Source organism: Panthera uncia (genome assembly GCF_023721935.1).
Source record: "Panthera uncia isolate 11264 chromosome A1 unlocalized genomic scaffold, Puncia_PCG_1.0 HiC_scaffold_17, whole genome shotgun sequence".
Lineage (NCBI taxonomy): Eukaryota > Metazoa > Chordata > Mammalia > Carnivora > Felidae > Panthera > Panthera uncia.
In genome coordinates, this window is record NW_026057577.1 from 68,632,911 (window position 1) to 68,660,100 (window position 27,190).

Sequence of the window (27,190 nt, forward strand, 5' to 3'; positions counted from 1 at the left end):
AGTCTGAGGCATTTGTCCACTACTTCTCTACACAGCATGCACTGTTATGGCTGGTTCCTCACAAGGGTTTCCTAAAGTTGACTCTCCTCATAGGAGGAAGAATAGTAAGCAGAGTGAACATTTTTTTCTTTGCTGTTTTAATTTTGGAATTAACAATTTGGGGAAGAATGCATGTGTGATTTTGTTGTTGTGGGCTCTGGATATGCTTTTGTAGGCTGCTAGCATCCTGTTTGTTTACATGATGCGTGTGTTATATCTTAGTTTCCTGTTATTTTCCTTTTGATCTAAACATCTTGAGTACTAACCTTTCGGGATTCAGACTTATTAAGAGTGTACACATGTATATGTGTACATTATAAAAGTGTGCCTTGCACTAGGAGGTAGAAATGTTGATTTCCTTAAAAAAAAAAAAAGCAGAAACTGGATGCTTATTCTAACAATTTTTTTGCATTTCTATCAGTTACACTATTAATTCATTAGAGAAAAATGATCTAATTCATATACTTTCCTATATTCAGTAAGGATCAGATAGCTTTTCATTTGGCAAAAATTCATGTCATCTAAAGTAATAAGAATGTAATAATTTGACTTTCATCAGTTGTTAGAAGAAACTGTTAGATTTATCATCTTAGGACAGTGTATTTTAATCTTTCACATTCTTCTGTTCACTGGTAAGACTGTTTTGTGTAACTAGTAAATAGATCTCTAAATTATACCAAGATGTTTTAATACACTATTTTAACTTTATTAACATTCCCAGAGACCTACCAGTGCCAGAGGTAATAATCATTTTTTTTGGATTGGAAATTGATGTTGAGAACTTATGTAAGTCTTGAATTTAGAAGTAGGAAAATCCATTTCTACTTAGAATTAGCTACAATGTATTAGAAATTCCTAGTATGTCATAAACTTGTTCTCTTGAATCACATTAGGCTATACACCTTAACATACAAATGCTAGAACCTATTCTAAAGCAATGTTTCCCCCCTTTTCTGGCTTTATAATATCTTGACACCATCTGCCAAAGTTGGTGTCTGTGAAGCTGGTTTGAAAATAATATATTCTTGTCCTTATGTGTTAGTTTTGTGCTATTCAGTAAAGACAGTGATACTGGTTCTATTTCCAGTTGGGCTGGTGTGTTTCGCTTTCTATACTACTAGCTGTCTTGGATTTGAAGTCATCTTTTCATATTCATGTATTTACCACAGCATTTCCTGGTTATTTAGACTAGTTCCTCAAAAGTCAAATTAATTTTATCAGTAAGTTAAGTCAAATTAATTTTATCAGTAAGTTTTTCTCTCATGTATTGAAAAATGTATCTCCTATTGATTTTGAAATCAAGACATAAAAAGGCAAAATATTTCATCATTCAGATATGGATGTTGTGAGAAATACTGTTGTTGATATAGGAATTCTGAAGGTGTAATTGCCACCAATTATTATAGTTAAAAAGTTATATCTCAAAAATATCAAGTCATAAACAGGCTTTGAGATTTAAAATGCCACAATTATTTTTCACTTATCAAGTACTCCAAATCCTCAACTCAGTTACAGCTTGGGACTCCTGAAAACAAAGTTGCCTGTTTTGTCTTTGTCTCTTTGGTGCGCTACACAGCTTCTTAAATTTTACTGTACTTACAGATTACCTGAGAACCATGTAAACAGGAATTTTGGGTCAGTATTCTGGGGTAGACCTTGATATTCTGCTTTTCTAATGCACTCCCAGGTGACGCCATTGCTGCTGGTTTGGACAACACTTGAAATAGCAAGAATATATAGTAACCTCTTTTCTCCTTTCTTCTGGAAACAGATTTCTTTTTATTGGGAAACCCATTCTATGTGGCATGAGACATGACCCAGATATTGGCCAATCAGAATCGCCCTTAACAAGTGATTTGGAGAGTCCAGATGGCTTTTCTTCCAGGAGCTATAGAAGCTGGGGTCATCTTTCCTGGCCCATCTGAAATGAAAGAATAAGGCAAATATGAAAAAGGGTAAGTTAACAGAGATGAGAGACAAGAGTGTGTCTCCACAGCATTATTTGGATTTTTGGATCCAAATGTGCTTAATATATATAGTTCATCCTTGGAATTACTGGTTAATACAGTTTGTTTGTTTTTTCACTTAAGCTAGTCTGAGTTTCTTCCTGTTACAGTAAAAAAATCCTGATAAATATACTGAGCTTGTCATTCAGTAAATCCTAATTAGTGATAGGGTTTGGTTAAGTATAGATGACAATGCAAAAGCAAAGCCAAGTAACAGTCAATTAATTGTATATAACTTGAGACATGTACTTAACTCAGCCTCAAAGTATTCTAATGCAAATTTAGAAGCAACATGGTTAACTTCCAATGTTGTAATGGACTTAGAGCATTATTTCTTTACCTAAAAATATATTACAACCTTGTGCCTTCAATGATGAAGTGGACTTTGGATAGCTACTTTCTACTTTGTGGATGAAGACATCAAAATTCACACATCCTGTTCAAGGCTACATCTAAAGTTATAGAAAGCAAAACATAGAGCTCTCTTTTTCATGCTATTATTCCTCTCTCCTCAGTCATTTTTATTCGTTATTGTCTAGACATTGTGTAGATTGGTTTTTTTTTTTTTTTAATGTTCATTTATTTTGAGAGGAGAGAGAGAGAGAGAGAGAGCGAGCGCGCAGAGGGGCAGAAAGAGGGAGAGGATCCCAAGCAGGCTTGGCATTGTCAGTGCAGAGCCTGACTTGGGGCTTGATCCCATGAACCATGAGATCATGACCTGAGCTGAAATCAAGAGTAAGATACTTAGCTGACTGAGTCACCTAGGTGCTCCTTGCTCTTATTTCCATAAAATTGATTATAAATGTATAATGTCTAAACGCTTCTTTGTAAAACACTTTTTATGTGTATATATGTTTGAGAATATGCGGCAATCATATACAACTTGATAGCTAATCTGTAAATGTATAAATACTTGTTTTTTTTCTAAATGTGATCCCCAAAGTACCTATGATGTTATGAATCACTAAAATTCACATTAAGAAAAATACTGTTATTTTAAAATTCAGGAAAAATATTTTTGTAAGGTTAATACACCTTTTAAATGTAAGTGCTCTTGAAGTACTAGAAACTTAGATACTTCACAGCAAGAGGGAATTGGTACCTCAAAGTGAAACTACCTGGTTAAGTTTGGTTCATATAGAGGACTTGAAATTATTTAACCAACTTATGTTTCATAAAAAAAAAAAAAAAATCTGTAACTTGGTGAATTATTAAGGCAAACACTGATAAGTAGTATTAAAAATTCCTGTAAGTCTTCAGTGATTTTCTTTGATATCTAGAAACTATTCTTACCTAGCATGGCTTAAAACAGGGTTTAATTGTAGTCTTAATGTTTGCAAGTATGACAAATTACTAACATGATTAAGATTGAAATAAATCTCCAAACAATTTTACAAAAAAGAAAAAAACAAAACACTTTATTTTCCACAAGGAAGAGCAATAGGAAAAATTAAATCATTTCCCACATATTGTTTTCTTAAAACAGAGCCTACAAGGACATATTCAGCACCAAATAAAACAGGGGGAAAAAAAGGGGAAATTACAAACAGCCATAGAATATAATCTATAAAGCAAACATTTAATATTGCACTTTGTTTTGCTAACATTTTGGATTTTACTTTTCCTAATTGAAAAATCAGGAATCTATCTTGAATACTGGAATACAACTGTGAACCTCACATCTTATGTCAGGAATTGACCAATATTTAGAAAAGAGTAAAGTAATGCCTCTAAATAAGTAAAGAAATAACTTTTAATGGGGAAAATAAAACTTTATTTGATAAAGTTTTATAGATTCAAAATTTAATCACATTTTATTTTGTGACCCAGTGCCAATTATTAGAATATTGGTCATTCTTGTTTCATGTGTTATTTATAAGAGTATATGATGATAAGTATTCCAATGCTATGCATATCAACAATTGTTCCCTAGTCAGACATAAGAGAAAAAAGAAAAGGGATTTTCAGACACCCCCCCCCAAACAAAAATAAAACCACCAAATGCCCTTTATGCCAAATATTCCATTAGCTTCTTTTGAGGGGGACATTCACAAAATGATTTAACAACAATAAAAAAATATTTCACCCCCATTTCCTTATTATCTAGTATTAGTTTGCTACGGGAGCCCAAACCCTTTACTGAATCACCTAAAACGCGATTCATTTTTACGCTGGGCTTTCTTCACCCTGTCAGCATTTTTCAAACATGAATTGTCTTCCATGTTTTCTTAAAGGCCACTTATGGAAAAGCCTATTTGTTTTGTATGAAGCTTTAAGACAGTATTTAACCAGGTCAAGCACCAAGCCAGAGTTACTATTATTTTCAGCCACTTTATTAACTGTGGGGTTAAACGGCAGGATAGATGTAACACCCATTTCACACGTATGTTGCAATATCAGAGATGCTGATTTTCATTAAAAACATCAGAGCTGAATTCCTTCCAAAGTAAGACGATCGGTAAACTTGGTACCTTGGAAAATGCAGTTTTTAAGTGTCATCATGAATGCTGGTATATTTGTTATGAGCCAACTGTAAATTATCTTTAATATAAACTATAATTTACTGATGTGGTTGCTCTTATCTATATATACTCAAAGTGAGTTGTTTCTCATGTTTAGCAAAATGTTCTTTAGGTAATGGAAAAAATACTTTCATTAAAAAAAACCCCACAAAAATATAAAACAGTTATTATCCCAGCACATATTCTAGTATACTTGTAATTCTGAAGTTATATACTTTTAGAATAAACTTGGGTTTTCAAGCTCTGAGAAGCTTGAGCAGGACACGAAATATATAAATTGAACTCTCTAATGTGTATGTGTGTGTGTACATATTCCTGCTCATTAAAACACTTTGCACCAGCAAAAATGATTTCCAACATAGGTGTTTTGGAGGTAATTAAGTAACTCCGTACAAAAATAAATGCACTTTCTCCTCCTTTCCAGTGACTGGAAAATTTTCATACTCTTAAAATAATAAAAATAACAATCATTTTTAAGAGCAACAAGCCCTTAACTCTTTGCTGGTGCCTGCCATACTGCCTTTCTTTACTCCATTCTTAGCTCTGCTAGTTTCTTCTTATATGTAATGATAAAAAGGGAATGTGGGTGGGTTATCACTTTTGTGTATGTCCCTTTTCCAAATTTCCCTCTCCAAAAAGCCAACCAAACAAACAAAACAAAAAAATAACTCAACAGTGCAACAAAACACAAATAGCATTCCAACAGTTTGGCAAGTGATGCGTTCACCTGAGATTAAGTGATTTTAGGCAGTCAGTAACAAAATGCTGCTTTGCTGTAATAGTAGAAAGGCAACAAATTCTTAAAAGAAACCAAGAAGGTATACAATCTTGACAAAGTCTCTTATTAGCTTCCTCCTCTTATCTCTTTTCCCACATATCTGTTGCGTATCTACTACAGTAGGCTGCAAAACATACAGCAAGAAGGATTGGCTTGAAGGCATTTGATGTTTGTAAATAAATCCACAATAGGATCCAAGCTGAAGAGGTGATACATGGTCAGCCTAGTAGGACATTTCTGAGCATGTGCATACGCAGGTAAAGTCCAGGCTATATTAAATTAAAAAAAAAGTCAGTGCGTTTTTTTCATGTTAAAGTTTTTTCAAAGCTTTCTTTTGTTCCTTGTTGTGCTGACCACAAACAAGTTTTTAAAGAGTATCAAGAGTCTGGCATAAATGGAAAAAAAAAAAGCTGTAGTGACATCGGAACTGCACAATGTAAGCATTGAGCATGTGCAAATTTTCAAATCAAAAGAAGGAAATCATCCCTCTTTACAACGTGGTGTCTTGACACGTATGACCATAGGCTAAGAAGACTGCTCTTAATATGTGCCTGTTTTAAAGGAGAAAAGCTTAGATCTTCAAGCATGTTGGAGCAGTCCCAGAATGTTGCTGTAGGCTTCTAAAGCATGATCACTGGTTGTTTCATGTATCTGCCATTTTTCTGGGCAAAAGCAATTCCACTTCCTCTGAAAACGTGTCTCCAAGATACTTCTCTGTCCTCAGCTGGGAAGAGATACAGTTCAGAACCCACATCAAGTTGATCTAACACAGTTCCTTCAACGAGAGGGGCAGGATGGTCTATCATCTGCTGACTGATCAGGATTTGGATCAATCTAAAAAGAAAAGTGAAAAAAAAAAATAGTTATTTGATAAGGTCTAGTAAAAATGCAGCTAATGGCTAACATTTTGAGTACCACTGAGGAATTTAATCAGAAAGAACATACGCAGCATTTAAGGGAAGAAAGGATACTAGTATTATCTATAAAGTGTCTTAGATTTAATTACTAGGTTAATAATAAAATTTATAAAGGTATGCCCAAATAGTTCTCTTTTCCAAAAGGTAATGGTGAAATTTTATCAGAGAATGCTGTTTTACTCCACACTTAGTAGGAACGAAGACTCAAATACACAATGGAAAACATCTTCATAGCAATGATCTCCTTTTATGAAGTATCCCTTTTATCCTTTTACAAAAAAGTCAACTCCTCTCTTTTCTAGGCTTTGAGAAGAGCGCAGTTGTGTAAAACCCCAGAGGGCCTAGAAAAACAGTGTGTATCAAGAAATAATGCTGAACCCAAAATGCTCTACAGTCTTCCCACCTTCTCCATTTCTACAGTGACTTTCATATGCACATACATTTAAGCAACATGAGTATATTTCAGCTGTTTCTCAGCTAGAAAGAGAATTGACATAGGAAGGCAAATAGCTGCCTTTAATACGTTCCTTTTTGTGAGACATCGTTTGGGCAACACCCATTTTTACTTGTATTTAAATGTGGCACAGTCCAAAGTGCCTCAGAAACTTTAGGTAAAACACATTTTTAGAGGAAAAAAAGCATCTACCTTTTAATGACTTAAAAGAGACAAAAAAAAATCACTGTAATACAATCTAGAACTCCTCCCCCCATGCGGCTATTAATTAAATCACACTTTGAAACAATTTAGGGTTTTAAAAGTTTTTAAATTCCCTTAATTATCTTAGTTCACTTTAAAAGAAGGAAGTAGAATTTTACTACAAATTGCTTAGATTGTCATTCTTTTAAAATGCCTATTGTACAGCCAGAAGGCCTCAGATCAAATCAGTAGTGACTGACTTAAGACAGAAACATCAGTGTAAAAATGTAATAAAATCTGTAAGTGGGAGAACATTTTTAACATTGTAAGGAAAATTTTATGAAATAGAATATTAGGATAGAAAACCATAAGAATTTACAAAAACAAATTCTAAATATTCTACATTTCAATGAGTAAAGTGGATCTCCTATTAACCACATTCAAAGGAAAACACACTCTTCTGGCAATGATGTTAAGGGAGAAAAGGAGCAATTTCTTGCAGAGTGAAACAATCCCATTATGTCTTATTTGAGAGTAATAATACGTAGTAAAATTGCTAAACTATGATAACCAAAAGGATTAGGTTGGTTCCAGTGATTTACAAAACTATTTGGTATTATGCTGGTATCAAGGGCAACTTTAAAGCCCTTCAAACATATATGTATTTTTAAAGAATTTTTTTAATGTGTATTTATTTTTGAGAGACAGAGACAGAGCACGAGCAAGGGAGGGGCAGAGAGAGAGGGAGACACAGAATCTGAAGCAGGCTCCAGGCGCTGAGCTGTCAGCACAGAGCCCAACAAGGGGCTTGAACTCACAAACTGTGAGACCATGACCTGAGCCAAGTCAGCGAAGCCACCCAGGCGCCCCTGTTCAAACATATATTAAGATATATTCTGAAGTATCCCGAAATTCCCGGCTTTCTACCCTGCCTCCTTGCCTTCCACATGCTGTTTTTCCTGCCTGGACTATATTACTTTTTGAGGACTACTTATTTTGAAGATCTGACTTAATAATTACCTTCTCAGGGAAGCCTTTCCTGATTCCCAAGTCCTAATGAACTGTTCTCAAATGAACTGCATGCATTCCTATCATACTATTATGGAATATTTCATCTCTAAATTTGTTCTTCTCACTAGTCTGTGAGCTTCTCTCAAGTAAGGGCCATGTTTTATTCACCTACATGCTTGGTGGTCATCAATGGGAGATGAATAGAAATGTTTGTCTAACATATTTTTGCACATGTTCTTTTCCCCTATGACTGTTAAAATATGCAAGAATTAAACTGGAAAAGGCTGATGAGTAAGATGAATTAAAGCTACTGAATTAATTTATGGTTGCAAAATGCCACTTCTATTGATGCTTAAAATATGAATTAGTCCTGGGGTGCCTGGTTGACTCAGTCTGTTGAGCATCTGACTCTTGATTTTGGCTCAGGTCATGATGTCATGGTTTGTGAGTTCAAGCCCCGTATCAGGCTCTGCGCTGACAGTGCAGAACCTGCTTGGGATTCTCTGTAAAGCTCTCTTTCTGCCCCTTCCCCGCATGTGCTTGCTCTCTCTCTCTCTCTCAAAATAAATATAAATAAGCTTAAAAAAATGAATTATTCCTTTAACTGACATTCTGTGAGCATGAGACTGGATCACTATCCCTGTTTCCCCAATAAAATGAGTCCTACTTATTAAAGTTAAGAATGAAACTTATTTAAATCTGGACAACCATAATTTAATGCTTAATCCTGTTGTTTTAAATTATTTTTCTAATATGATGCTAATCAAAACTGAACTACGTTTTTAAAAAAGTCTACAATAGTATTTCCCAGGAGAGCTAGCCTATTTCATACTTGAGGAGCTAGTGCTTACCTCTGAATAAAGAGGTGGAGGCAAGAACCGAAACTCCTGGATATAAGCAAACAGTGGTCCTTGAAGCGCTCTCTCAAAGTCATCACAAGCACTCACTGGTGCAAGATTGTTCCGCCTTTGTTCCTCTGTTACCACTTCTGCATAGCTGGGTGGTGCTGAAGGAAAAAGATACACGCAATTCGAACAGCATGTTCTTATGCATGTCAAAATACACAGAATAATAGATATTAAAAAAGAATGTCAAGATAAAAAATATAACTTTTTGTTTTGTGATCAAAACTACAGGGATATAGGTTTTAAATCTAACATTAGGGACACATGTACTGTCTGCAGGTACAGACAAAAGTGTATCTATAAAATATTAGAAGCAAAATTATGTTCTTGAAAATATTAAGAGATTAAGTTTAAACATGCATTATCATATTACCTTCAGGTCTTTCAGGTAGGGATAAACCAAGCCAGTTCATATTCATGCTACACTGACTGCTTACACTTGAGGTTCTGCTACCAAATGGATGTAGAGGAATGGTACCAATGACAAGTGGCAAATTAAGAAATAAATCCATAGCTCCAGGAATATCCACATATACCTAAACATTGAAAAAAGATGTTAGGTTTAGAATTCCAAGTATTATTTCTTTTTTAAAAACTAATAACCCAATTTTAATGTTGAAGCCTTCATTTACTTTGTTTCTTAGTTATATATACGTAAAACATACAAGAAAAATTTCTCTAGTTACGTATAATACTGTATAGTACGTTTACACGTGAGGTAAATGATTAATTATAAACCAAATTTAGTATTTACATATATTTTTATATATCATATATGGAATATAAAAATCAAATCCTGGATATAAGACAAAATAATATCCTCATGACTTTAATACTAAATAACAACAACAAACCCTTAACTCTATACATACCATTAGTGAATATTCCACACGAATTATGCTACAGTCGAGGATAGAGGGAGAAACTGGTGGAATTTTCAGCAACTTTCCATTCCAGGTATCTGTCTTTCCAGATGATAAGGATTCCCCACGTAAGTTAGCCACAAGCTGTTTTACTTCCTTCATTTTCCCTTTGGCATAGAAGGCCTGTGTTTGGTAAATGGCTGCCTTTGGCACTACCATTCGGGAAGAGCAGTTTTCAATCTCAGCAAATATCTGAATTGATTCACCTAGAGAAAAAAAAATATGTATCTACTGTTAAAAAAGCAGAAAAAGGTAAAACAAACCCAAAAATGTAGATTCTTAAGAACTTAAAATGTAAGTTCATTGCTCTACATGGACAAAAAACTGTCCCAAAAGCAGGAAGTAATTTAGAATTATGAAAAAGAACTACTCATTTATAGTAGCTATTTAAAAATGGACACTACATTCCAATTTATGAAAGAAAACTGAGTTACTTTACCAAAGAATACTGTATTATGTTTGCATTTAGAGACATTCCATAAATTTATATATAAAAGCTAAATGAAGGATCGTTTTCCTTGGGAAGCCATCTCATACGTACCTGGGGTATAGCCCTTCCTTTCGATTTTGGCACTTAAGGATATTGGGCCTGAGGTACAGAACCAGCAACAGAGAGTCTTTTCTTTTGTGCCTGCTTGGGGTGACTGTAAGAAATAAATTTGGAGAAAAAGATCAATGCATGAAATTGGGACAGTAACAATGTTTTAATATAAAAATCCCAAATTCTTGGAGAATTAAAATTAAAAGCAGTGTTGCTTTTTCCTAAGTGTATCCAAATGTACTTCAAAAAAAACCTAACTGATGGCTCCTGAATTATACAATTATTTTTGTTTATATATAAATTTCCATTCAATTAAAAAAAGGGGTACAAGGTTTAACATCACATTCCATAAACATAGTTTTACATATACAGTAATTAAAAACTAACCATCCAAACAAACAAAAAAACCCTTTCCACATGAACTGCCTTTAAAAAAAAAAGGCAGCTTAGAAAGCAGTTTGGTTATAATCCCAAATGTTAACATCTTTCTTTAAGAATGTAACAATCAATTATGTGAAAAAAGGAAAACTCTCATTTTTAATGTTATTTGCTTGAAGATGTTATCATTTGTTTAAACCAAATAAAGTTTTTAAAGTCAAATTTGAATCTTGTGGAAAAATGCAATTAAAAAGAATTGCTTTTAAAATGGAATTGTTTTTTAATCAAAGTGACAAAATCTCCCCAACATTTGACAACTATCCCTATGTTGGAAGAATGCAATGTGAATTTTAGATTATGATCTTTTCATGGTAAGTGATATGGTCTTATAATAATAACTGATAATACTGTTCCTCTCCTGCTAGAATTATCCAAGGAACAGATCTATTTTTTGTTATTGTTATCTTTTGAGTAAGAGTTATTTCATACCATATGCTGAAGTTATTACAATGTCAGAAAATATGAGCATACTTTTCGCTAATTTGTGTGCTCTTGACTGTATTTTTAAAATAAATATTAAAAAATAAATAGTTATGAATTCTAAAATAAATCACAATTTAAAATTTATACGTATTGCATAGTTTAGGTGATTATTCTTCAATATTTATATGCTGAAAACAAGAATGAAGAATTCAGTCAATTCTTACCAGTAATGAAGGAGTGTTGATATCTATATGCTCAAAGACTGTAAATTCCTTCTTTAATTTTACTGGTAGAAGCCAAGGCCTGTGCAATTCGGCTTTCACCCAATAGCGCACACTGCCATGTCGGCCTTCGAATGAGGTAGCAAGTGGTCTGTGCAGAATATAAAGTTCAATATATTAATTTTATACCTCTTTTTAATAATTATACAGCAGGTCAGCATATAGAAGTGTTACTACAGGGCACTGTTTATTATCAATGAGGTATCAAACATAGAATTTTTTTAATTTCCAAAGGGATAAGTCATTGGGGGAAAAAAAATCTTCTGTTTTCCAAATGACAATAGCTAACAGTTAATATTATAGTAATTTTGCTTAAAAAAGCCAGAAGAATACAATCCCTTTAAACTAAGAAGAAGCTACTTTTAATGCTGGTGGCAAAATTATGCAAGTTTGGAAATGAACAATTCTTGAAATATCAAAAGTTTAATCTAAAAATGAAGTTAAGAATGGTTTAAGTATTTCTATTAAGAAATTCTACCCACTGGCTAGAAATCTCTTTTTGTAGTAACTAATTAAGAAGGTCTAGAAAAGGCATAGGCCATTTGTTATAATTTAAAAAAATTTGCATTTTATAGGTCTACTGAAACTCTAAAAAGCTGGTTTCCCATTTCCTAGTTTACTCATATTCTAACTCTTTTTGGCCAGGTTTTCTAACTTTATAGGTTTAAAAAGAAAAAGAAACATTTCTGTTAATCTGTGTCAAGAAAATCAGAAGTGTTTTTCAATTCTCCCCAATTTTATTAATTGTGGAAGGTTTTATTTCGGTAGGCTTAGTTTTTTTTTTTTCTTCTTTCATAATTTCCTTAGAAAAATGCCCAGGGTTCAGTTATGTATAAGGTAAAGTGCTAACTTAGATTAGCATGAGAAGTAGTGTTGTTTTTACAGATATTTTTGTATTTTAGACTCCTGTATTAATGTGTATAGCACAGAAAAATAAAATGCAGTATTTATGTTAGTTAGTCTTCCAGACTTTATTTTCAATGACCTTGGTTTGGGGTGCCTGGGTGGCTCAGTCAAACATCTGACTCTGGATTTTGGATCAGGTCGAGACCTCACGGTTTGTGGGATTGAGCCCCATGTCCGGCTCTGAGCTGACAGTGCAGAGCCTGCTTTGGATTCGCTCTCCCTCTTTTTCTCTCAAAATAAATAAATAAACATTAAAAAAAGTTAAATGACCTTGGTTTACAGATTTTTAAAAAACATATAAATATTAAATTACCTTCACCCTGAAAAATATTCAGGCCCAGTATTAGCATTATATTCACACTTGCAGTATGTCTCTTAAAAAGTAGATTAGGGCATGGAGGAAATAGAATATTCTGAAAAATACCATTTATGAACTTATTCTCGCATGTAACTCAAGTACTAGAATTATCAAAGATATTAAAAAATTGAGGGGAGTATTTTTTTTTTTAACGATCTATTTTTATGTTAAAAATAAACCACTTTCTTTTCTTCTTCCATACTATATTCCAAGCCTTATATTTAGGTACATGATGGGTGTTTCCTTTTAAGTTCAGATCATATAGTATCTCTTTTGGGACCTTTTCAATTAGCTCTTTGCACAGAAGCTGAATCCGTATCTAAAGAACATCACTTCTAAAGTTAATCTATTCCTAATTATTTTTATCTTTTTAATTTACTGCTGTTGGTTAGCATTAGCAGAAAAGACTTGATATGTTCTATGTTTCTGCTAATACCAATTGATGATAAATAAAGTACTTATAAAATGCTTACTATTTGAGCAGAATCTTCTAATTTACTCACGTTAGGTGAAATACTATTCAAGTTTTAAAAACCTCACAGATCTTGAGACAAAGTACTAAGAATTGAGCTTTGCTTTCTATAATTTTGCCAGGCTAGATTAAAAAGTAGCTACTTCTTTCAGTGTATTGTTTTCCTTTGGCAACATTCAATAATGAAAAGGGTTTTTTTTTAAACTAAAAATATTTAAATTTAGAATAATTTTAAAAGAATGGAGGTTTATGAAGAATGCCTGTTATAATACTTACGTCTGTGGAAGCTCGAAGCTGAATGCATATTCATGCCTTCCTGAATGAATAGTGTTGAAGCCTTCTTCGGAATTATCATCATCTTAAAACAAACAGAAAAAGGAAAAAAAGCTTGACGTTAAACCTTTACACACTCCTCATAGTGGCATAACTTTAAAGATACTCCTATAATAATTAAGGCCACAAGCTTTGTAGTCTGAGAGGTCTTAATGCCAATTCTTACTTTGGTTACTTCCCCTGGGTGAAATACAAATCCTGAGACTTCAGTTGCCTCATCTGTAAGATGGGGATAATTAACACTTCTACCCCAAAGGCAAGTATTTTAATGGTATATGAGCCAACTCTACAGGATCTGCATCCAATATAGTACATGCTCAACAAAAAGAGGAAGAGCTCAAATTTCACACTAACATGTTATCTTGGTCTCCAATGGTTTAAGCTTATTATGAGACATATAATAAAAACTGGGTAAACCTTTCAAGTCTGTCAGTTTTGATACAGATGAAATGAATAATTCTAAAACCATTAGAAAACTTTGTCAAATGTTGACGTTAAAAAGAAAAACGGAACAGTGATTTTAATGTCAGTTTCAAAGCTAAAAATAAAAATTCTTTATTGACCCTAAAATGATGACCACACTCAGTTTGTCCTAGCAACAGCTAAAAATTTGCATACGTATATTAGAAAAACCCTTAAATAGCTTTAAGATCTTTTAAAGGTTGCCTGCTTACGGGGAAACATGTTCTACATCCTTGAAAAATGAACTCCAATTAGGTTGTTTCCAATTTCCAGATGAATGACCTTTCATTTTATAACCAATTTCTTTCGGCCAAAGAGCTTATTTTAAAAATTTCTCCATAATAAATATACTTAATGAAAATACGGGCGGGGATTCTGGATTCTTAAAATGACTTTTCTTAGCCTTCTAAATATTATAATTACATAAATGTCTTATTATTAACGTACTTTTTAGTGTAGACACCATCATTTACCACGAGAGGAGACGGGATTGGTAAAATCATTTAACTTTCCCTCACCAAAAAGTATCGAAGGTACACAAAAAACGTGATGCTTCCCTTACATCAAAGGGAGAAAAGGAAAAAAGCGCGTCTATATGTGGATACTTTTATTCAAAACCCACGATGATTCCCTCATATCTCAGTACTATTTTCCTCGCCCCCTGTGCAAATCCTCTGAAAGAATTTCAGCACTGAAAATTGGCTGGTGAGTTGGGGGCCATGTACACTCGCTCCCCTCGAAGGCGCCCAAAGTTTGCCTCCCTCTCCTTTTCTTCCCTTCTCTCTCCCTTTTTGTGCCAGCTCAGCAGTCTCATTGAGGCGAGCTGCGGCGGCCGCGCCGTGGTAAACAAGTGCCGGGCTGTCAATCAAGAACTAGACCGGAGCAGGAGAGGACCGGCCTAAACCGGCGCGAGCAGATCCCAGCCGGCCCGCCCGCGCGCCGCCGCCGCCCGCGCGACCCGCTATACATACGGCATACGTCGCGCGGCGCTCGCGCTCGCGTTCGCGCAGCCTACCCTGCTGGACTGGGGGCGGGGCGACCGCACCGCGGCGCTTCCGCTTTACACGCCCCAGCCGGTGACCGGTTCGATCTGGCTCGGGCCACCCTGACACCTTTACAGTTGCGGTGAGGGAAACTGGGGCGGGGTGGGGGGGTGGGCAGGGCTGCATAATCCCTGGGAAACAATGGGGAGGGGCCAGGGAATACTCGCCAAGGTCCCGACCCCAGCTTTCGTTGTCAGTGGCACTTTTCCCTCTCCTCCTGGCCAGCCTTTACGGTCAGTCCCTCAGGTCAAATCAAGGTAGCCGGTCTGGGGACTGCATAGGTCCACACAACACGCTTTGTTTGAGCTCAGGGAATGCGCGTTTACAGAGGCCAGCTGACATCTTCCAGCCGAGAACAGGAAAATGGGGTCCTGCTAACCCTGCGTACCCAACTTCCTTCAGAATAGAATTGTCAGCTGAAGTTACGCCCAGGTCCGTTCGGCACCTGTAAGGCCAGCAGGAGCTTCTCCCCCTCTACTCTGCTGAAACCCAAGATCGTTTTCTTCGGGGTCCCCAAGCAAGCCGAGGTGAGGGGCGACAACATTCCGTGAGATGAACCACGGCGCCTCCACAACCTCGGGGAGGGATGCGAGTACGGGCGGGGGCGGCCACTCTGGAGGGACCTTTACCGGCGCACGCCGGTTCCAAGCCTCGCCCCAACCGGCGCGAGCTCACTCTCCCCACCCGCCCGCGCCCAATCCAATCAGAGCCTGGCATCGCCTTAGCAACAGGCTAACAAACGCGGCTCCGCCTATCGCCGGTCGCCCGGGGCGGGGTCTCAGTTACCAGGCTAGTTTGAGAGGTCCCACTTTTAAGTCATTGAAACTATTCCAGCTAAGAGCTCGTCCGCGCCTTGCAGGGGTTGAGGGGCATCTCGTTGGGGTACGGGGTACATAATTTTCTTTACCGTGAAATCATCGAGTAACTAATCAAACTGCGTTTGCCCCCATAAGTCGTTATTCTACTTTTATCCCACTGCAAACCTCAGCTCCTTAAAAACCTTTGTTTCTTAACCGTTTGATAAAAAGCTGCAATGTCCAGAAAGGTTCAAACACAAACTCGTGTGCCTGCTTCTCAACAAATACCAAAGCTGTCATTAGGCATTTACATTTAACATCAGTCTTACTGCTCAGAAGGATTAACTAGAAATTATTTCAGAATACAAATGACCTATGTGTAACCGTGAAAACCCAACCAAAGAACTGATTTCATCTTAATCTATTAAAAAAAAAAATGAGTTAAATGCTGTAACTCCCAAGCATCCTTCATTTCGACACTTGCCTTAGTTCAATTAGCACTTCCTCAGGGATGTATATTTTTTAATATTAAAAAAGGTAAAGATGTCCTGTACTTTTTGAAAATCCTCAACATTTGAACTAAATACTGCATGAAAAAGGAGAAGCATAAAATTACATAACCAGTTTTAACATTATATTCTTCTTCGGCTAGGAATTAAGTCATCGCCACCACCTGACGCGTGTAACCAATCTGCTGAGAGCAGAACAAGCGCCCCTCCTCACCACCCCCCAGAACTGGTCCGAAACAGGATTGAACCGCTTCTAACAAAGGGTGGAAACTTAGAAAAACAAGCTTAGAGTCTCCTATATTTCCACAATGTAACCACTTAAACAATAGATTGGAAATCTTAGGACCCCTTCTCCCCTTGACAACCCTTCATCTTCCTTTTCTAACCAAAAATCAAATCCAATGTGCCGAATACTTTTCAATTCCATTTGACTGGCACAGGTTTCATTGAATGCACGTTCCAAAGTTAGGCATCATACTCGGAAAAGAAAATTACTGACCCGAAATGGCTTCTAAAACTGATTTGAAACCTATCATAATGATAGACACTATCCTTTAAAATAGAGAATGCTTGATGTAAATTTATAAAGGATCTGGAAAGAATAGGGAAAAAACACGTGGGGTGTTGATGCCATATGTCAAAATAAGCCACAGAAATCCTTTATCAAAGAACAACGATCAATTCTTTAAAATATTTTGCGTGTCAATACTAAAAATGAAAACCACCTATTTACCCACTTAAAAATGTTACTCCATTTCTTCACTGAAGCTTAGTTTTTTAAGATCTAAGGTTGCAGAGTACAAGGGAAAAAAATCGAATATTGGACTGTAGATTTTAGCAATTCATTTGAAAACTTATTAGTAAAATTATTGAATGAGATTTAAGTAGAATTTACAAGTAAGATAGAAATGTATTCCAAGTGCGTATGGCACAGACCAAGCCGGGTATAGAGGTAGTTGAATAAGTGCAGTTTGCAGTCACTTTGCAGATGCCTGCATGCATTACGGCTTAACACACGATGAATGTCAAGGAGAATCCCAATCTTCCAACTTTGCTAATCTTTATCAAACTGCTATGTGTTATGCCAGGAGTAGAATTAACACGAATTCAGGAAAATTGAAAAGGTACTTTTCAAAGAAAATCAAGGTCTAATGATTTCTGTATAATATAAAAACTTACCTCTTTCGTGTCCAATTAAGATGTCTTTATGGTTGAAATATTCTACTTCTTCAGTGTAATTCTGTGTATAGGCAGTATTGGAGCCGGCGTTTCTTGACTCGGTCCAGCGTACTTTCGCATGTCCTCTTGCATGAATTTTAAGAGATTTTACTCTGATTTCCCCAGTAACTTCTAAATTCACCCTTCCTGAGACTGTATCCCCACTAGAATACACAGGGACATTGCTGTCATTAAGACAGTCAAAGCTTATTGTCAAACTCTTCACCTTTCCCAGCACCATGTTTATAACAAAATCTATAAAAATATAATGTAAGACAAAAAAAGTCAAGATCACATATAAAATGTGATCTTCACCTAACACTGATCGATGTCTTTGCCGTGCAAAAAGCTTGCAGGCAAGATCAGTGATTCTTTACAAATAGTTCATTGAGATTTCTTAAAAAGTCAGGGCAGCACAGAGGCTGCTGCTCCACGATTCTGCTAGTCTCAGTGGTCTCCTTACAAAGACGGGCGGCTGGAGGCTGCCAGCTCACTTTAAGAGCAGCTTTGTGAAAAACAACCCCAGTGCGCATGCGCACGCCGCGGCTGCTGTCCGCCCTCCCTGCGCGTCCCCTCCCGCGCCCGGCTCGCTCCCTCGCTCGCTCGCGGGTACAGTAGGTGTACAGCTAAGGGAAGAAGACACGGGCTGTCGGGAGGCTGAACCTGACTTCTCTTCATTGTGGGCTCCTATTGGTAGGCAGGCTACCGTAAACCCTCGACGTGCTATCTGGAGCCCCTTACCGAGCACACTCTAATAGATAATGAAAGAGTGGGGCACTGGGGGACAAGCGCCGGGTGGGGAGATGTTTGCAAAACCAAGTAGGGATAAACTGCTGAGTGACCAGACCGAAGCGAGCGTTACCGGCGCTGCAGGGTTTTGCCCACTACTTGGATGGAAGGAGGAAAAAGTGATGTGTGAAGAAAGATGGGGGAAGGGGAGAAACCGGTTGGGCAAGCGGCTGGTTGCCCAGCATAATCTAACGAATTTCAAAAGAAAACGTAATAAAAACTAGACAAGAAACAATGTTCGTAGACAAGAGCATTCTTGGCTTGGATTATTTAAAAGACCAGTGCGTTGTAGGCAGAGTGGAAGGGAGCTCAGTCGAGGCCAAAGGAACCTTACAAGAGAAGACCAGAAGGAGCAAGAAAGAGAGGCAACTATGATCAATAGTTTTTTTTTTTCTTCTTCTTCTTTTTTTAATCAATAGGTTTTGCTTACTCCTCGACTGCTTTTTCTTCCATCTCTTAATTAGATAGAAACGAAAAGCAACCAAGTTGTTTGCATGATGACGCCAGGGGGGAAAAGGCCTGACCACTTCCTAGAAGGAAGAAAAGAGGCTTTTTAAAGACACCACCTACAGCTAGATTTGCAGGGTATGACATGATTACAACTCCTGTGTCCAGAGGATTAAAAATAGAGTTTGGCCTTAAAAAGTACCACTTTATAAGAGGCAACATGACATAGTGTTTTAACTGACCTCATGTTCACAACAGAATCGAAAATCTTTGTTAGAAATTAGTGAAGCCTGTAAGATGGTTTTTAAAAAGCATGATGTGGTATATAAATAGAGCTTAATTTTGTAAAGTTCTAATATTAATTTTTACAAGTCCAACGGTCTTAGACTGTTCAACATTGTAATCCTCTTAATCAAAGACAAGTAAATTTATATTGTGAACATTTTGGTAACAAATGGCAATGTTTTCATAAACTCACACTGGGATTCAAGGCATAACAGCATAAACTTTTCTAGATTTTTGCAATCAACAGAGCTGCTTCTAAGAGAAATGTAGATGGAAAAATAGAAATCTGGAACTACTATATATTCATAATTAAATACACTGGAAGATTTTTTTTTTCAACGTTTATTTATTTATTTATTTATTTATTTATTTATTTTTGGGACAGAGAGAGACAGAGCATGAACGGGGGAGGGGCAGAGAGAGAGGGAGACACAGAATCTGAAACAGGCTCCAGGCTCTGAGCCATCAGCCCAGAGCCTGACGCGGGGCTCCAACTCACGGACCGCGAGATCGTGACCTGGCTGAAGTCGGATGCTTAACCGACTGCGCCACCCAGGCGCCCCTACACTGGAAGATTTTTGACCGTTCTCATTGGTTTACTGTTTTCTTGCTTTTTGGGGAAGAAACAATTTCGTTGGATTTTAGTTGACAAGGTAGTTATCTTGGCTTCAGCATTATATATAAATATGCAAATTATTTGGAGAGTTAATGGGCAGGCCATTTATCTCTAATAAAGTTTAGATGGCTATGCTTAAAACTGAATTTGTGTATCTGAGTGGGAAACATAGCCTTTTTTCTTTTTTTTTTTCCCTCTTGGTTGACACCTGGTGGAAATTCATTCTGGTTGTTCAAGTAGTTGGAATTTTGTACTAGCTTTGGTAACAGATACTACTTGGGTTTTTTTGCCACCTAGTGGTAAAATGGTGAATTTGCTAAAATGTCAGCTTCTCAGCTTTAGGGTCAAATGATACTTGTGAAGCATTCAAATGACATTGGGCAAGAAATGGATTTAAAAGTGCAGTACACAATGAGGCCTTCATTACTAAATTTGTTTTAAACACCTCAGGGCTCGTGAACAATGGCTAAATTGTTCAGAAGTTTAAGTAAAAATTTTCTTGTCGTAATATAACTTCTATCTGGAAAAATAAGAATCAGTTTTTTAAATGAACTAGAATTGCATTTAATCAGAAAGAACCCTAAGAGATTTACTTGTAGTTTGGAAAATTGTTTTACCACATTAAATGATTCATTCATGGGGCTATAGGGCATTATTCCTTCTCTTAGAAGCTTTTAGGATATTGTAAATTACTGTCTTTATTACTTACTTTGCTATTTCTCTTTATTTTCTCTCTGTGTCTTCATAAACACTTCCTAAACACCTCTTAAACTAATTGACAAGTTGCCAGGAAATTCTTATCCCCTGTCACTTTTACTTAAGATTCTGCTCATTTATCCTAATTATCACCTTTCTTTGATTTGGATTTGGTCATGTAACTATTTAAGTGTCTAAACTTGAGCTTACTTGCTTCATTTTGTTTACTTCCTCCTATTTGTTCAAACTCCGGAAACACCAGAAACAAACAAACAACAAACAAACAACCCTGGCACCTTTAAATTCCTGTTTGTGTTTTCAGTTTTTTAAAAATTTATTTATGTGAGTAATATCTACATCCAGTATGGGGCTCAAACTCACAACCAGAGATCAAGAGTCTCATGCTCTTCCAACTGAGCCAGCCAGATGTCCCTTTGTTTTTGTGTCTAAAAGGAAAAAAACCACTTCGACTAAATTTTGGACTAAATGTTTTCTCTTGTGGCTTTTGTAACCTCCCCTTTTCAAAACTCCTTGTCTAAAACTCTGCCTTTGAGATAACTTGAAATGTTGTACTTTAGGTGTTTTCTTGGTCGTCTGGACTTGTCTTACTGGGCCCTTATTGTATTTTGCATTAAGTTTAAGCTATTCATCTTTACCACTAAGGCTCTTTCCTACTGCACTCCAGCCTACGTCTCGTATGCCTTCTCCTCCTACTCCTCTGCTGACTCTCTATACTCCTGTCAAGTGCATCTTCTGTCCCCTTTGTTAGCCTGTCTCGCAGTTGCCAGTGTGCAGTTGCATGCTGTTTTCTGTGCCCAGAACAACATCTCACTGCTGTTAACTCCTTTCCCTTCTTCTAACCCCTCTACTAGACTCAGTTGGGCACAACTGAGTAAAATTCCAAGTAGGCAAAATAACTAGCTCCCCCTTCCCTTTTTACAACTTCTTCAGAGCTTAAGTAGAAATCCCTCTTTATGGTATTTGTTCCTTGGATTTTAAATTCGATGGCTGTTCCACCTTACTGTACAAAGGATTAAACTCAAGCTCAAGAACTCTATCTAAAACTGACAAATGATGATCACTATCAAGATATTTTGTATTCATGTGGTAAGTAAAAATTACTGCCAAGTCTGGAGATTTTTACATAATATGTCATAGTGCTCAATATTATTAAAAAAACACCAAGCCATCTCAACAGAAAGTTTTCATGTATGATTGTAAGAAAAACCACACCAGGAGCCAGACCTATTCTTAAAAAAAAAAAAAAAAAAATGAAATCCATGTTTAATCCTTATTTCAACTAACACTTGATTGTCTTACGTAGTGTAGAACTAAGGGTGTTTGGTTTTTGTTTTCTTTTTGTTTCAATTTCATATTTCAGGATTTTGTGACTCTGACTTAACTCTTTAACATCCTCAAAATACAATGACTTTGGCGCAAAGACTGGAGGCAAGATTTGCTATGTTATTAGCAAAATAAGTGAGTTTTTTTTATATTTGATAGTGAATTAGATGGTGTATTTATGTTCTTCATACTTAATAGACATTCAAATGTATTCTGAATTTCATCATAAATGTCAGTTCCAAATTTCTATTTCTGTTCTCCCTCCTCATTAAGATGTAGTATGTGTTATGTGAACACCAGTTGATCTTTTATTTTTGATGTCTTTTTTTTTTAAAGTATTTTTTTTTAAAGGTTATTTTATTTATTTAGAGAGAGAAAGGGAAAGAGAGAGAGCGAGCATGAGCTGGGTAGGGGCACAGGAAGAGAGAGAGAACCCCAAGCAGGCTCTGTGCTATGCAGGCTCTGCACTATCAGCACAAAGCCTAACTCAGGGCTCTATCTCACTAGCCATGAGACCTTGACCTGAACCAAAATCAGGAATCCAGTGCTTAACCAACTGAGCCACCCAGGTACCCCTTGATTTTTTAATTTACAGTAAAGTCATTCATAATTCTATCCACCCAGATATACCACTGTTAACATTTTGTTACATTTCCATCTAGATATACAACTAATAAAGAATTATTAATAATAAGCATTATTGCATTGCTGGTGAAGTAAAGACAATGATTCATATCAATTAAAATTCTCTGACAACAGATTTGATTAGTGGCTCCAAGGGAAAATCTCTTGAATGAATTTGTAACACTTAGGTCCTGCTAAATTAGATGACTTGGTAAAGTTTATTCATGTAGGCTTGAGTGGCATCGGGCCTATGGGGAGAATCAGAAATGCTAAGTTTCTTTTTTGAACTATTTTATGACTTTTGACCTGGCACAACTTTATGTAATGAATGTAAACAAAATCTAATTATAATAGCTAACATTTTCTGATGATTACTGAGTTTTAGTGGAAAGTATAAGTGAATGCAACAAGTTCTCAGTTTTTTTTTTTTACCTGAAATTCATATTTTGCTAAATGGAATTTCATATTCGATATCTCACTTAGAGAATATTGCCTTTCCAGTCATCTACATTTTTTTTTCTGTTGATGAAGAGGATCCTTATTATTGTTGATTTTTAAAACCCGAAACTTATTATTTACTGTCACTATTTTTTCAATACTGTTGAATGGAAGCATTTTCCAAGGGTCTGTTATGTAAGGTTAGTTTTATTGTTGTTTATTATTATGTTATCATACTTAAAAACTGTAAAAAGAATTATTTCTTCTCATTCATTTGAATCAGCTTAGTTTTCCTGTTACTATTTTTTCTGTTGTTGAGGAATTTTACTTGTTATCCCATTGAAGAAGTAGCCATGATGGAGGAAGAGTTTGTTGAGAAATGCTGTAAGGAGGAAAGGCAGTTTAAAAGTTTGCTGCATCCAGAACTCTAAGTGTTTCAAATGATCTTTTGTTTCAGAGTCAGGAAACAAGTTACATGATAGCTAAGCTTTGAAATCACACATTTAATCTGTGACTTAGTAAATTCACATGTGGCTTAATCAGGAATTGGTTTTATATTTTTTGTTTTTGTAACATGAACATTTTTCTTTTAGTTTATGAATAAGCTACTTAAGTCAATGCATTTCAGTGGAAACTTGAGGCAACTGAAATTTTCTGCCCCAAATTGATATAAAATTGATATGTAATTGATATAGTCAGTTGATAATTGGTTTTTGTAGAGTGTATGAATTTCCAATTATTTTGCTGTGGAGAATCTGGTAGGACCTTAATGCTTTAATATTTTAGACTTTGAAACATATATCTCTTTGAAACACATAACTCTTCAAAACTCTTTGAAGAGTTTTGTGGATATGGGGTACACATGCTGTTGTGAAGATGCACAAAGCGTCTGAAGTGAGGAGCAGAATTAAATCATGAATAATCTACAAATTGGGGCACCTGGGTGGCTCAGGTCATGATCCCAGGGTAGTTGGATTGAGCCCTGTGTGAAGCTCCATGCTTAGTGTGGAGCCTGCTTGGGATTCTCTCTCTCTGAACCTCTCCTCTGCTCCTGCTCTCATGCTCTCTCTCTCTCTCTCAAATAAAAAAAAAATAAGTGAGTAATTTACAAGTTGAAATAATATAGTGTATCTTTGTCTTTAGAAAGTGGGAGTAATGTTTTAGTAAAGTCAAAATAATTTTGTAACATACGGGTTAAAGACAAAATTAGGAAGCTAGAGTAGATTGAATTTTACCTACTAATTTTAATGTCCAAATCATCTTTTACACTCTTACAGATAAGGAATACTTTATTTCTGCCAATGGGCCCCTTGAATGGGAGAAGCCTTTTAACTCTAATTTTTCATTTATTTTTGTCTTTTGATATTATTTCAATCTGTTTTGGTGAAACTTGGTAGAAGCTCTAGAAAGATAAACGTATAAGAAGATACTGAACTTAGCCTGACCTCTCCCCTTAGGCTTTTCTGCAAATGAAGAGGAAGGAGAGAAGAACCTTTTAGAAAGAGTCGCTTGATAAATAAGTGGCCAATGGCAGGGGAATGATTGTCAAATAGAGTCATGATCCTAAAAAGGATAAGGTGAGAAGAACAAATGGTCATTCTCTTATTGTTTCTAGCACAAGCCTTTCTCTCATTGTCATGAACTTCAATGATTTTGTATTCTAATCACATTATTTTTTTCTGTCTCTGCAGTGATCACTCTAAATGAAATGAAGTGTTGGTTGCTGGCTTGGAGACAGCAGTGGCCAATAGTTAAGAGGACAAAGCCAATTAAGTGAACTCTTGAAAAATCACCAAAACTTTGGTAAGTGAACTCTTGAAAAATCACCAAAAATCACCAAATCTTCAGAGAGTAGTGTGAGGGTGAAGGGCAAGAGATCTGTCTCTGGGAGGATATGGAGACAGAGAAGGATGACAGGAGAGTTACGGTCTTCTCAAGACATTTCTCAGTGGTCAGGCTCACATTCAAAGAGTGGACATGGCACAGGCATGACTAAAGAAAGTCAGGGAGACTTTTCATGCGATCAGGAAGCCTGTCTGATAACTGAAAATGGGGCAGGGGGGCAGGCTAGGTGGGATGAAACAAGTTTTTCTTTTAGAGGTATATAGGACATACATACATTGGCCAGGAAATCCAGAAACCACCAGCTTGTTTGCTAGGTGAGGGGTGTGTGTGTGAGAGAGAGAAAGAGATCACCGTTAAAACAATCAGAATACTAGCATATTTTATGGCAGCCACTGTGCTTTCTGCTCATTATCTTATTTGGTCCTCTTACCAGCACTATGAGGTAAATACTATTGTATCCATCCTATAAACAAGGAAACCAGCTTGGAATAATGAAGTAACTTGTCCATACTCCCACAACTAGGAACAGATGGTACTAGGATTTGAATCAATTCTCTTAATCAGTAGCCCATGCTGAAAGCCAGGCAGTAGACTTATTTATCAGTAAGCCTCCAAGAAGGCTTCTGTAACCATCCTCTCCTCCCTAGTTTGGATTATATGTTCCTCTTCTTTGTTCACAACACCTTTTAATGCTTATTTTTGAGACAATGCAAGAAACAGAGTGCAAGCAGCGGAGGGGCAGAGAGAGAGAGACACACAGAATCTGAAGTGGGCTCCAGGCTCTGAGCTGTCAGCCCAGAGCCCGACGTGGGGCTCAAACTCATGAACCGTGAGATCATGACCTGAGCTGAAGTCTGACGCTTAACCTATTGAGGCACTCAGGCGCCCCTCACAACACCTTTTGAAAACTTTGTTTCTTAACAATATTTTGTGTGGTTTATTTTACTGTCTCTTCCATGCTCTCACTTTTTTTTTTAGTTTTTTTTTCTTAATGTTTCTTTATTTCTAAGAGAGAGAGACAGAGAGAGAGAGAGAGAGAGAGACAGGGAAAGTGTGAGTGGAGGAGGGCAGAGAGAGAGGGAGACAAATCCGAAGCAGGCTCCAGGCTCTGAGCTGTCAGCACAGAGCCTGATACAGGACTCGAAGTCATGAACTGTGAGATCATGACCTGAGCTGAAGTCGGAGGCTTAATCGGCTCAGCCATCCAGGCGCCCCTCAGGGGTATGCTTAGCATAGTGCCTATGCTTAGCATAGTGCCTGGCACATAATACACACTTAATAAATTGTGTACTGATATGTGGTAAGTTGATAAAGGAATGTTATCTTTAAGCAATTTTCCATTGAAAGATTGTCGAATCTTATGGGAAGTTTTTCTAGATACCCACATGAAACCACATGAGGCTGATGAATTAAAAATAAGATATAAGTTCAGGGGCAGCTGGGTGGCTCGGTCGGTTGAGCGTTCGACTTTGGCTCAGGTCATGATCTCACAGCTCATGAGTTTGAGCTCTGTGCTGGGCTCTGTGCTGATGGCTCAGAGCCTGGAGCCCGCTTCGGATTCTGTATCTCCCTCTCTCTCTGCCCCTCCCTCACTCGCACTCTGTGTCTCTGTCTCAAAATAGATAAACATTAAAAAAAAATTAAAAATTAAAAGAAAATAAGATATAAGGTCAAACCATCATTTTATAAGTATGTGCTGATTGCTTCAAGGTCATCATCATGATGTATTTATTGTCCAATCCCAGTTGAAGTAAACTGCCTTTACTAAAGTAAAGATTACTGCCTTGGTTTTAAAGTAATAATCATATTAAAATACATATATCACTTTTCAGCATTTTTCTACTTTTATTGGATACATTATTTACAATTAATGAACAAAGAATCTTCCAGCTTGCTTTTGATTGCTTAGGAAAAATGCTGTTGTGTGCCATAGCAGAGAGCAAAATACCTGACTATAAGAATTTGGGAAACTTAAATGAAACTTGCTTATCTATATTTTTAATATAGTTTCATATCTGCCATTTAATAGAAGTATTTTGAACAGATTTGCAAGTAGGTCATAGAAATCAAAGATCTTGATTTTGTAATATTTTATTTGCTACATATGTATTGAGATTATGTGTAGGTGATACCTATCTTAGAAATTAAAATCGGGGCGCCTGGGTGGCTCAGTCGGTTAAGCGTCCGACTTCGGCTCAGGTCATGATCTCGCGGTCCGTGAGTTCGAGCCCTGCGTCAGGCTCTGTGCTGACAGCTCAGAGCCTGGAGCCTGTTTCAGATTCTGTGTCTCCCTCTCTCTGCCCCTCCCCCGTTCATGCTCTGTCTCTCTCTGTCTCAAAAATAAATAAATGTTAAAAAAAATTAAAAAAAAAAAGAAATTAAAATCACTAAAAACATTTCTGAAGACAAACACTTTTCATTTATAAGTTTGGTAAATTTGACAGTCAGATATTTGAAAACCTGGTCATTGAAAAAATATATTGGGGCACCTGGGTGGCTCAGTCGGTTAAGCGTCCGACTTTGGCTCAGGTCATGATCTCGCGGTCCGTGAGTTCAAGCCCCGCGTCGGGCTCTGTGCTGACAGCTC

The 27,190-nt window shown here is 36.6% G+C and overlaps 1 protein-coding gene and 1 long non-coding RNA gene across 9 annotated transcripts in view; one reads left to right on the plus strand and one right to left on the minus strand.

Moving 5' to 3' along the window:
• Positions 1-2,600: 2,600 nt before the first annotated feature.
• ARRDC3 (arrestin domain containing 3) lies at positions 2,601-18,008 on the minus strand. Of its 5 annotated transcripts, none has more exons than XM_049647552.1 (8): positions 17,481-18,006; positions 13,434-13,515; positions 11,365-11,512; positions 10,280-10,382; positions 9,688-9,944; positions 9,189-9,351; positions 8,762-8,916; positions 2,601-6,179 (listed from the first exon to the last, which is right to left on the minus strand). In XM_049647552.1, exons 1-8 carry the CDS (start codon positions 17,758-17,760, stop codon positions 6,123-6,125), a joined length of 1,245 nt encoding a protein of 414 aa, XP_049503509.1. In that variant the 5' UTR covers positions 17,761-18,006; the 3' UTR covers positions 2,601-6,122. The 5 variants fall into 5 exon arrangements, with proteins under 5 accessions (XP_049503509.1, XP_049503512.1, XP_049503511.1 ...); XM_049647555.1 differs by lacking the exon at positions 17,481-18,006 and adding an exon at positions 14,400-14,832; XM_049647554.1 differs by lacking the exon at positions 8,762-8,916 and having other exon boundaries at positions 17,481-18,007.
• Positions 18,009-19,609: 1,601 nt separating this feature from the next.
• Positions 19,610-27,190, plus strand: part of LOC125934294 (uncharacterized) — a 59,056-nt gene continuing 51,475 nt past the window's right edge. For all 4 annotated transcript variants that reach the window (XR_007461304.1, XR_007461305.1, XR_007461303.1 and 1 more), the window contains exons 1-3: positions 19,610-21,831; positions 24,216-24,335; positions 24,450-24,561. This is a non-coding gene — a long non-coding RNA (uncharacterized LOC125934294). The remainder of the gene's footprint in view (positions 21,832-24,215; positions 24,336-24,449; positions 24,562-27,190) is intronic.